Source organism: Argiope bruennichi, chromosome 2 (genome assembly GCF_947563725.1).
Source record: "Argiope bruennichi chromosome 2, qqArgBrue1.1, whole genome shotgun sequence".
Lineage (NCBI taxonomy): Eukaryota > Metazoa > Arthropoda > Arachnida > Araneae > Araneidae > Argiope > Argiope bruennichi.
In genome coordinates, this window is record NC_079152.1 from 77,224,979 (window position 1) to 77,238,381 (window position 13,403).

Sequence of the window (13,403 nt, forward strand, 5' to 3'; positions counted from 1 at the left end):
CCGGTTTCGGCATGGTTGTTCTTCCTGTTCTATCTGTGAGATGTGTGAATGTGCCCTCCTGTAAAAAGGGGTTGTGCAAGCGAATGCGTGACGCGTGAGCAGTCAAGTCGTACTCTTGGCCCAAGTTGGCTCTACGATAAAAACAAGAGGCGCTCACACTTAGGCTTAAATCGGCTGTCTTTGAACCGCGGGCTTGTCCGTGGCAAGTGCCATAAGAAACAACAACAACATTCTAAGTAATACAAAACGTTTGCAAAAAACGTTTTGCAAAAATTGTGGTTCCCCCCCCCCCCAACGAAGAATTTAGATTGTTAAGAAAAGAAAAGCTTCAATTATGTTTTTTGAAAAATTAATTGTTTAATGCTTCATTGAAACAAAGTCATATAAAGATAGACGTTGTTTTGACCTAAAGAGAATCTTAAAATGTGTAACCAAAGACAGAATTTATTTTGTGAAAATTCTGTTCTAATGAAAAGGAAAAATATAAACTGACTAAAATGCTTAATTTTTAAAAATGAATTTGGAGAAAATTTTAAATTTTGTCATTTTTAGAAACATGCCAATTTACTGTTGGCAGATAATATCTGTTTGCTTGTAAAGAATCTTACTATAAACGAAATTTCCAAAATGTAGTATTTTAGACTTTTTATTTAATCTGACATCTTGCGAAAAATATAGGTTTCTTTTAGATATTTCATACATGCCAAAATTTAAAAATCTTAGACAAGAAATCTAAAACCTTTATGATTGTGTGAGAAAAATGACTTCGAATCTTTCTTAATAAATACAAAGTGTCCAGTATTGAAAAAGTATATTACAAAAGTATGTTGTTGTGACTTACTGCACTTAACAAACCTGTTGGCAGTTAGTCTTTTAAGCCGTTTGAGCCTCTCTTGTTTTTTCAGTAGCGCTAACTAGGACCAAATGTACGACTTAGCTATTTCATGCGTCACATGCGCAACCCCTTTTTACACAGAGGCTCATTCACACACCTCCCAGATAGAACAACCATACCCGAAACTCGACTCAAACCCGGGACCCCCAGATTTCGGGGAAAACGCTCTACCCCTATGCTACCCAAGTCAAAACTTTAAGATATTTTTAAATCTGATGTAAGTATTAAAACTCATATTTTGTTTAAATGTAAAAATTAATCTGTAATTATATATCCAAAATAACCATTTCCTCATTTTACTGAGGTAACTAAGTATCCTCCTACAATTCTAAAATAAAAAAGTTAAAAATATTTTCGATTCGCTGTTCTTTAGTTAACAGTATCTGATAACCAGATTTATATTCAAGAAATAAAAATATGATATCTTATTTATAAATGAGAGTTCCATTACTCTTTTACCTGAACAATAGACCCAGTCGCATATTCTCGTCTAATTCGTGATGATATTCATATATGTGTGTGAGTGAAGCAACAAGAAATCGATTTAATTGTAACTTAAGGAAATAGTATTTAACGGATATTCTAAATCTGACATTTGTAACGGAAAACCTTCCGAGATATGAGATGCAATATATGTTACTTCAACATCTGAAAATAAAAATTAAATTGATTAATTGATTGACTTAAAGAAATTTTTCTTAATAAAATAAAATACCAAAGAATTTAAGTAATTAAGTACGTAGTTTAACAAGTGCTAGAAATCGTGTATTTCGAAAATTTTATAATCACTATTCGAAGTTTGAGTACCAAGAAGCTGAACTGAGTTAATTTATCCTAAACAATAAGATAATTACATATACATTATTTGGAAATAATTTTTAAATTCAAAGAATATCACGTCAAACATATCATGCCTTTACAATAAAGATACATTAATTAGCATCATGTATCCTTTTACATTTAAAAGGAGACGCAATAATTTCAATTAATTCAGAAACATTATATATATATATATATATATATATATATATATATATATATATATATATATATATATATATATATATATATATATATATATATAAGCCTTTCCTTGTTGTTCATTTCCAACATTTCTTACTCACATTATTGCCAGCGATTTTCACTTTATCGATGACTTTCAATAACTTTCTCAGGATATTTCCTCTTCCCATGCACACACAACACGTTTTTTTATAGTACAGTTATTATTTTTAAAGATATCAACATATCTTAATCGCGTTTTAATGTCACTTCTACTGTTGTCATCATTCAAAGAGTCTGAAATAGACGAATTAGAATATTTTTTTCTTACTGATTGACTCACAGTTTGCTTTTATGGAAATTTTTACAGTTAGTATTTTATTTTTCAAGTGCAACATGGTGACCAAAAAGTATTTGCAATAATTTATCGGAAGTATTCATAATCATAAGATATCAATTTATTAGTACAAAGTAATTGCCTCTTTTTCAATGTAATTTCCTCCTATTGCAAAACTTTTATGGGAACGTTTATTCCACTTATTAAAACATGCACTGAAAGTATCTTTGTAAAACTCCTTCGGAGTTCCTTATGATTTTTTTTATTGAATTAATGGATTTAAAATAGTGGTCATAAAAAGACAATTTTAACCGTAGAAATATGAAAAAGTCTTATGGTACCATATCAGGCAAATACGGCGCTTGTGGGGCCATATTCTCGAATGTTTCATTAAACAATTAATAATTGCACTGTGAGAAGACGCGTTATCATGGCATAAAGCTCAAGAATTTTTTCGACAAATATCTGGTAATTTTCGATGAATTGATTCAGTCAGACGTTGTAAAAGACTTAAATATTAATATTTTTTACTATATGTCTAGTTAGTAGGAATTCATAGTGAACATCACAATGAAAATCGAAGTTAAAAGCTAGCATTACCTTAATTTTTAAGTGATTTTGATGTAGTCCTTTCGGTTTTGCTTCATTTTTTAAACGAGTTTTTTTTTTTTTTTTTTTTTTTTTTTTTACATAAATACAGTTTGAGCTTTTTCTCTATTAAAGGCATGTATAGAAATTTTATCATCGGTGATAATGCATTTTAGGAAGTAACCACCTCGAAAAAATTCTCTCTGGTCACTTAAGCATATTGTTGCTATTAGAATAAAATATTAGTTTTTTTTAGAGAAACTCGAGACGAGACGGCCTGTAACCCTAAATAAACTTTTAAAATTGTATGATTAGAGCAAATGATGTACGAACTTATCATTAGGTTCTTATCATGTCTCTCATTGTCAATGAACTGTATTTTATCTAAATGGATGGCCTACCACATAGCAGATCATCTATAATAGATCATATTTTCGACGTGCCAATTTGCGTAGTGGGTAGTGACAGTTGCTACAGTCGATCTGGCATGGTAGATGGGGGCGAATGGCCACAACTTTATACTGCTTACATAAAACTGAGAATTTTGTGAAACTGCAACTTTTATTAATGGTAACACATATATTTTTTTGCATTAATAAGTCCGTATAATAGGTATATATAATCTATTTCATGCATATTTGGAAGATTAAAGGAAACGCCTGGGAATGGATCAAAACTGTTACTTTCATTGAAGGCCCAGACAATACCTTAGAAAACTGGGCTAGATACAAAGCTGTTGTCTGTGAACTTACAGAAGAGGAAAATGTAAGATAATTTATTTGCTTCCTGTATTTCAATATTTTAAAAATAAGTGAATAATTTTTTACAATACTAGAACTTTAATTGCATTTGTTTTTCAAAATATACTCATATTCGGTACAATTTTAATAATAATGAACATTTTACAAGGATTATAGATAAAATAACATTTTCGTAATGATGACAAATGATTTCGAATTTTCCATAAAACAATCGAATTTAAAGACATTAAAAATTAAATCCATGAAGATAGTAGAGCATTTTTAAATATAAAAGTATTGTTGAGTATAATTTCTATGTTGTCTTGTTGTCACAAATTGCACTACCGTATTAAGTAATATTATGTACAAAGCAGATATAAATTTAAACTACTTTTAAGTTTCATTAGTTTCCTCAGGTATATTGAAGACAAAATAGTAACATAATGTAATACAAGGTAATCAAAATTAAGACATCCTAACTCTGAGCTCTCTATGCAACGAATTTCATAGTGTAAAGGCTTCAAAATTGTTGAACATACTACTCAAGGCGTGGGGCAACCGATTAATAGGAAACAAAATGGTTCCAGAAACACCGATTGATGCACTGTACAACAGAAAATATGTTGAAAAGATACAAAATACGCATTTGTAACACATTTTATTTGAAAGTATCAAACATTCAACGGCAAGAATCTAGTCGATATAAGGAAAACTGCTCAATATGGTTCCCTTCTTTAAGATGTAAAATCTGCATACTGTAGACAGCTTTTTCTACTGCGGATCATAATTGGTCGATAGCGATGCTTCTCACAAGCAGAGTGACACTGTCTTTCAAATTTGCCAAGGTTACCAGTCGTCCTCGATAAACTAGAATTTTAAGTATCCCCAAAGCCAAAAATCACAGTGATTAAGATGTGTAGAACGAGATGGTCAAATTGCCGGAAACGCGTGACTAATTATTTTATCATTAGTAAAATGTTGCCGAAAAAACTGGTGTATATAGTGTGCAATGTGTGGAGACGCTCCACACATTGCACGCTATGGTAATCGAATCATTATTGCACTTGGGGTCCTTTGTGTAAATTCTCGAGCCGAAGAAACTCTCGAAATGCAGCTACAGCATTCCTTTTGTTTTCATAAAACAATTTCACAAGCAAAGCGCGAAGCTATCTCTGAAAAAAATGGAATTTTCCCATTTTTATCCCGTTTTATGCCCAGAACAGTAGCAGCAAAACAAGAGTTTATGCAAATTTGTTTGCTTACAGTGCGAAATTGACGTTACAATGACAGTTTAAGTTTCTTCACTTTCTTATCTTCTTTTTTCATATCTGCAATAGAAATTAGAAAGGAAGAATTCCATACAGCATGTGTTTGTTTTTGTGATTATTTGTGCCTATTTTCTGTTGCACAACGCTATCTATTAGAGTTTCTGGAAGTAGTTTTTTTCTCCCTTCTAATCAGTTTTCCTCATACCTTGAATAGTATGTTCAACAATTTTGGAGACTTTACACCGAGTAGTTCGCTGTATAGAGAGCTCAGAATAGGGGTGTTTCAGTTTTGACCATTTTATATAATGTTGAAATTCATATTATTTATAATTCTATACAAAAAAAACAAAACTATGTGAGGCATTTTAGACTTAATTTTTCAGATTTTTAGCTGTAAGAAAATATCGTCATTTTTCTTTAGATTTGGGTATAAATATATATGATGAATTTTTTGAAACTAATTTTACAAAATTCAGTTTAAAGTTATTGGATGACTTGTTAAATTATGGTTTCTGATATTGGTTTTAAAAAAAAATGAAAGTTGATAATTGGAAGCAATTTCTTTCTGATTATAGAATATATGTTTTCCTCAGAACATAAGTTTTGAAATCTAACTAATGCGTTAGGTTTGATTATCGTATATGTATTATATAAATACAGAAATTATCAGCCGGGATAAAGAATTTAGTTAGTATGAAATCATTTCTATTTTTATGATTATATTTCACATCCAAGCTAATAGAAGTAAATTAAGAAATATAAAATTTCAAGATATGGCAAACCATTCAAAATAAGTTTGTATTAAAAAGTTTTGGTTTGTATATGAACAATTGAAAATATGCCCTTATTTAAAATAGTACTTTTTATTTTTAGTAGTATTTTACTATTAAAAGATTTTCTAGCACATAAATTCCACAGATTTTTCTTCAGTTTTTTCTTTATAACTTTTTTATATCTTATAAATACTGGGAAATTTTCAAATATAAATTACTGATATTTTTATATTAAATGATGATGATGTCGATAAATTAAACCTTGATTACTTACAAATCTATAAAATATCCCTACAATAATTATTTACTATCAATAAGAGTAAATTATGATGAAAAATGAGTGTAAATTATTTTTTTATGAAATGTTTATTGTAATCAAATATATCATTTTCATGTCTCAACCTTATATTATAATGCTTCTGTTAATGAATTTATATATTTATTTCAGAGAAAACAATTCAATGAATTTTTCCAGTTACGAGGCGAGTACTGGCTAGTAAGTCTGCTACGAAATTCTGTCATTTTTTTATGAAATTTTTTTTTATTGTTACAAATACGTTTTTTTTTATTTAGAAACAAATAGATTTTTTTCTATAAAAAACTACTGGATAACTAATATAGAAAATAGATAATTTTAAAAATCATTCTGCTATAAAATATACATTATTATTCAGTAAAGAGAAATGTAAAGTGGGAAATAATCTGGGCATTCCTTACTCAGTATCTTCTAATTAAGATTGTCAGTTATTTTTTGAAATGATAATGGAAATTATGATTTAGAACGGATAAAACGTAGAAAATTGTAAATATCGTAACTGAATCAATTGTTTTTTTATATGATCAAATATAACTCCAATTTCAGTTAGGAATTATTAACGGCTATTAAAAAATAAATGATAATGAAAAATAAAAGAATGATACAGTATTCAGAAATAATCACAGTATGTTTAATTTTTGTCTTCTTATAATTTCTAAATAATCCCTGAAAGCTGAAACACTATCTTATTAAAACAATTCTGAACTAGAGTAAATGGTTCGTTTCATACTTTTTTTTAGAAAAATAGACAGTTGTCTCTGTACTTGCACAGCAATAGAATGGAGTTGACTGATTAGAGAAATGAATTCTTTTCGTTTTAGATGCATGTACAAAAAGTAAGGGAAGCCACGTTTTTTTGTGATACTTCTTAGCACAGCATTACAGAATTCTTTTGAGCTATATATTTACTCAGATATTTATGGACAGTTTGATTTAGACAACATTCTATATTCGCAGTTGTGGCTATAATGACCTTCTATTGGTTTTTATGAATAGGCATGGTACATAGATATGCCACCATTTGTGAATAACGAATAAAATCCCGGAATGAATTAAGCATTGAGTTGATTTCATTACAAAATAAATATTTTCTTCCTTTTTTCTTTTTTTGCTTTCATATATATATATATATATACTGTTGGCCATTAAAATTGCAGTACCATGAAGAAATGATGTGCCAAACGTCAAAATCACATGAAAAGAACAAGAGATAGGGATATGCAAATGACTAGTGTTTCAGCTCATTTAGGTGATGAAGATGAGATAGACGGAACCTGAAGCGCTGCATAAAAGAAAAATAGTGCAGTAGATTTCTTATTCGGAAAGCGCTTTATAAGGTTTGAGTTTGCTCAGAATATTGTATTATGCCTCCAATATGAAGCAATGCTTATTTAGAAGCAAGTATCGGAATTAGATAAAGGCAATATAGTTGCCTATCGAGAGTGTGGATTATTGTTCTGTAATACCATGCATCGCCCTAATCGAAATCCAACGACTGATATTGAACATAGAATCAGAGTTGCCGAGGGTCATACTGTATGTACTGCATGGAGGATCTCAATGCTCTTAAATGACTAACGCCCGAGAAGACAAACATATGGTGAGGTCGGATCTGCAAAACCGCACAGCCACATCACGGACTATTAGTCAGGAAATGGGTATGTTTGCAGCACACCTAGTATCCATTCGTACGGCGCGATGACATTTGGAATGATCGCCATGAAACTTTCTCCCATACTCTCTAATAAAAGTAACCCCCCCCCCCCGCTGCATGAAATTATGGACCTTGGATGAGGCAACGTATACCTTGCTTAAAATTGAAGAAACAATAGTCCCCAGATATTGATTCTTGGCATGAAACTTGGTATTTTTATTGAATCTATCGAACGAATATTGACGCCATTTTTGAAACCGAGTGAACTCAACATTTGAAATGAAACTACAGTTGTAGCCATAAGATGACATACCTAATTTTTCTGACTTACATCCTTGCGCTTATGAGTTCTAACATTTAAATGCATGGAAAAGTACAGACTGACTAGAGATGTATCTTTTGAGAAATTCGCTAAAACAAGAATCTGCATTTTAGATGCTTAACTAGTTTATCCATTTTTATTTATCTAATTTTTTCCTTTGTGAAGTTATTGTGTTCAAGCATTTAGCACTGGATAGATAGACTTCCTCTCAATGGAATTTGTTCAAAATCTTATAGAAATCATCAAATTTGGTATAAAAGCCACATACGTAATTTCATCCATCCAGCTCAAAGAATTTTCAAGTTATGCTATTTACAGAAAACTAAAATTATGTTTTTCAAACTCAAAGAGGTCTGCTATTTGGAGATTCATCAAATCTCTAGTTCGAATTTTTTTCACGATTAAAATATCTTCATATGAGAAAGTAAAAAGTGGATACAGTGTTGAAATGTTTCGTAACTACTGCTATAATATAAAAAATCACCATAACGTTTTTAAATAGTTTGAATTATTTTTCATTTACGAAATAATTTCTCAAACTGTCTCGACATATTTCACTTACTTTCCTATCGTATTTGTTTTCATTAGAAGTATTAGGAACTATAATTCACCAAGGATCATATTTAGGAACTATAATTCACCAATGCTACCCAAGGAATTCATCTTATCGGTCTTACAGAATCCCCATAATTTCATGCAGAGGAAGAGAAATAAGATCTCTACTGGAGAGAATACATGAAAGTTTCCAGGAGACCACCCTGGATAGTTCTGAAGACTTAACTGACCTTAATAAAATACTTTACTTAATATAATAGTTTCATTATAATCCTTTAAAGGGTCATTTTTTTCTAGTTATATTATGTTAAAATATTTTTAGGCTTGAAATTAGAATAAGAAAAGGGATTCATAAAGCTTATTAGATAAATTTAATTTGATTAATTAATTAATTTGGTTAATTAATAATTAAGTAACAAACCAAGACACATCATTTTGTGTGAGATAAAGAACTGAAGCCTCTAAGTTTCTGACTTACCAAAAGAAATTTTTCAGAACTTATTCCAATCTACATAATTTCATTCAAAGATTGATAAATTTGGTGTAAAGCATACTTCCCATGGCCCTAGAAAGGTTTAATTTATACAACCATTTATTCAAATAGAAACCTTTGGGAACTCCCGTCAGTGACTTCTAAAACTTCCAATATAAGGAAAACTAAGTATTTACTTTTGAAAAACATTTACGTGATGCAAAAATCAAGAATACGAAGCAATTTATAAAGTACATCTAATTTTTATTTGGATTCCTTTTTTACTGTGTTTTTCTGTTTGTTAACCTGAAAAGAAACTTTTCCTTTTGACATTCAGACAAAGCAGAATTTAAATCTGCCATAAAGTAAAAAAAAAAAAAAAAAAAAAAAAAAAACGGAATTAAAAACGTGAATGTATATAAAAAACGTTTTTTAGCACGCACAGTTTTTGTCAAATATATCATGCAAACATATATGGATATCAATAATGTTAAATACTTTTGGTCTACTTTTTCCGTGAAAGATTAAAAAAGGAAATTTGATTCCATTGTAATTATACAGATAATAAAGGTGCCTTTTTTTCAATGCCATTGAGATGCTTTTAATGTTTGTTGTTTCTAACTGTGTAAATTTATTGAACCTTTATTTTTATTATAAGAATATCTAGCTTTTTTCCCCTCCCAAATTAGAATTCAGCATCGTTATCAATTTTGATGATATTCAACTATTTTGTAAAAGATGTGATCAACTAATTATAATCTAAATCTTCAATGAGCTATTTGTAAAAATTTACTTTTGAAAACACATCAAGTATATTAAACTTGTGTTGGTATTGATAACATCTGACTTCGAATTATTTAATTTTTTTAAATTACATCTTTGACATGTTTCCCAATTCAGTCATTAAATGTCGTAAGTTATATTGTTTGATGCAAAATGAATGGGATATATTTTTTTTTGAATAAATTCATTTTCTATACGTCAAATATCTGGGATTATTGACGCAATTTTCATATTAATACCTTGTGGAAACCAGGCATTATTATTTCCGTGATATTTTTTTCAAATTTTAATAAATATATTTATAAATTAAGAATGAAAATATTCCATTTTTTAAAATTATGTACTAAGTGGAATTTAACATTGAGTTTTCAAAATTGAGTTCTAAATTCATTGAGATTTTACAGAACTTTCAATTATATTTGAAAAATTTCCCCAATTTTAAACACGTATCATTGAGACCCGTAGAAAAGTTATAATCTGATGTATTTCCAAAAGATTTAATTCCACCATAATTTTAATTTAAAAATATGGAACTTAGTGAATGAATTACATATTATTCCATTCATTTATTGCATATGTTTAAAAGAATTCCCTTTAATTATGAGGAAAAAACAAGGATATTCCTAAAATAGTTTTATTCGATTAATGAGACACGCTTGCACTATACTTAACAAGTATTAAGACATTTGTTATTGCTCGTAATCTATTAAGCTTAAATTCAAGTAGAAAAGTCACACGATTTGAGCGAATGTCTCCTTTAAAAATATGTAAACTGGAAAATGTTACTGGATATATAAAGGATATCTACATATTTATATTTGCACATGCTAATGTTCGTACATTTTAATTCTAATTTTTCTGATGCATTCTAATTTTTGTGTTTTAACTGATTCTGCATATTGCAAAATTCCCAGGAATAAAGCTTTAGACAAGTGAAGGTAATTCAACATTTTATCATGCTTTAATCCCATAAGAAGCAAGAATATGTTTCCTTACCATCTCACCCATTATTCTTTGGAGAAGGTATGGATGTGCTTGGTCATATGTCACCTTCGTCATCTGATCACAGTTCATTCCAGTAAGCGGGACGTCAATATAATTAAATCAAAACAAAGCTATCTAATCCACGTACTCATGATGACTTTTTGTGGGCCGGTCTCAACTTCGAGATTGGGTTAAACGTTCTCCAATTGATATGGTGCGGAAGTTAGAGGAGGAGACGGGTAAGAGTATTCATACATAGGACATTACAAGAGATTTTAAAATCACAAAGCAAATTTTGGGAGTCGCCATCGCCGATTGTATCTCTGTATCATGGTTCGATCATGTGATGGTTAAAAAGACGACTGTTTTGCATTGACCACAGAGTTCACAGTTATTTTTTGTGATGGTTCGGTCATTCAGTTTGCACCAGAGTTAAATCAAGTCGAGGTTTTTTTTGTGACTATTGTCATCATGTATCTCATACTGCTTACGGTTTGCTATAGTGTTATTTTTAAAACAATGCATTTGTTTTAAATTTATTATATATCTTATTTTGTGTGTGTTTGTTTCTTTTACTAATTCACTGAGAAAGAATCCCTATAATGGTTGATGTTTCTGACTTTATGTTCTACTGTAAAAATTACTTGTTTTTGATGGAAGGCTCTCTTGGAAAAATGTTTCCTGATTTAAGAATCTCCCTGTATACATGTTGATTTTTACGTGTAGAGATGTGAGTGAAATCTTGAATAAAATATTATTTCCACCCTATTTACTTCCTAGTTAACAAGGTTATAGTATTTTTCTAATATTTATTCTCGATGGGACTTTTTTATCAGCTGTATTTTATGATTAGCTACTTAGTCGGGAATATTTATTGAATTAAATTAGTCGGGATTTCAAATTAAATCTCTTATGCATAACTTAATGCTCATTATTTCTTTTTTTAAATATTTTTAATCAACAAATTGATTTAGATGTTTGTCAAAATTGCGTTAATTTATTAATCTCATCACACATTATCTCTGTTATGGTATACATGAACACAACTTATAAATTCAATTGAAACAAGTAATGTTATAATGTCATAAGAAATGTAAGGTCTTGGGATAATACATCTTCTAATTTCATGCTTTACCACCTAGTAATGTAACTTCATATTTTAATTCCCCTTGAAAACTAATCCTCAAGTGAACTTATTTATAATTTTTCCTTAGCTAGAAAAAAAATTATGTAATTAAATATTTGATGAAACAAGAAAACGATAAATTGCCGATTGATCCAAATGATCCATCTATTGAAAACGATCCAAAATTCTATTGCCACAATGGAATGTAGAAAATTATGTTGAGTATTAATTTAGTTTAGCTATATTAACATCCCGTTTTAAAGCAACACCAGGGGTATTTTGGAACGGACCTTTAATTGCGGTCAGATGACGAGGACGACACTTGAGCTGGTATATTCCTCTCCAAACTTCCGGGCCACATCGCTTACATGTCAGTACTTTGGTGGAATCGGATCTTGAACCTGAAAACCTTCGGTTATGGTATAAAAATTATTTTGTGCTATACTATTTTCCGACAACCACACGCACGCACACGCACACGCACACACACAGCACATACACACACACACACACACGCACATGCACACACACACACACACACACACACACACACTAATAACGTTTTGACCTCGAATAGCTCTTAAGTATACCTGAAATATAACTCTTTCATACAGTAATGGAATTAATAAGCCGTTATGAATTTAAGTATTTAAAAGATGTCATTTATGTATTACTTTTCCGTTATTATCTTTTAAAGAACACCATAAAACGTAATGTAATTTCAAAAATCTTACTCCTTCTAAAAATATACATATATAAATAGATTTACATATATAATTAATGCTGTAATAAATATTTGAAAAGGATTTACCATATCAAAAATTATTCAAAATTTATAAAAATGAATAATTCTTTTACTTTATGCCTTTATCATTAGGAATCCTTTATATTTATGTCAATAAAGCACATGTTTTACTTAACATATTAAATTAAAAATTAATCCTATTAAAATATACATCTTATATATTCGTATTTCACATAACTGTAAATAATGAGTTTCAAGACTACTTACACAGTTTTTAAGGGTTGACAGATCTTGAGAAGAAAATCACAATTCATCAGAAATATTTGACCAGAAGCTGAATTTTTTGGAGTTATTAGCTGCATCTTGAAACTTTGTTTAATTTTTATCAGATTAAAATCTCGTTTTGAAGATAAACGAGTCTATATTGGTATGACTAAAATGGGGGATTTTTGTCATTATTTTGAGCCGATGACAAATACTGTATTCCGAAGTCAGAGACCCATTCTCTAAACTTCCGTTATCTATGAGGGGAAACAGATTTAATAGGCTTTAGCTCTTAAACATGAGAATCATCCATTGGATTGGATCTGTGTAATGATTAAATTCTTTTGAAACTTGTTCAAATTTTTAATGTGTAAATAAAGTGTACGGAAATCGTATTTTCGAACAATGATTTAATTTCCTTATAATTTTTTCCCCTAAGAGATCATTATTAAACTGCTTCCGTGTTATGTAATTTTTCGATCAATGAGGAAAATGGTTTTCTCATTGATACATGTGTAAACCATAACATGAACGAGGACACTGCTATTGTTTGCAATCGCTTTAAAACTCTCTGCAATT

General features: G+C 29.7%; 2 protein-coding genes across 2 annotated transcripts in view; one reads left to right on the top strand and one right to left on the bottom strand.

Moving 5' to 3' along the window:
• The window catches only part of LOC129956571 (uncharacterized), a 78,821-nt gene extending 65,796 nt beyond the window's left edge, over nucleotides 1–13,025 (bottom strand). The window contains exon 1 of the mRNA XM_056068501.1: nucleotides 12,828–13,025. Within this exon, the coding sequence (XP_055924476.1) occupies nucleotides 12,828–12,922 (95 nt within the window). The 5' untranslated portion in view covers nucleotides 12,923–13,025. The remainder of the gene's footprint in view (nucleotides 1–12,827) is intronic.
• Nucleotides 1–13,403, top strand: part of LOC129956580 (uncharacterized) — a 107,356-nt gene that overhangs the window by 2,707 nt on the left and 91,246 nt on the right. The gene's annotated exons all lie outside the window — the stretch shown is intronic.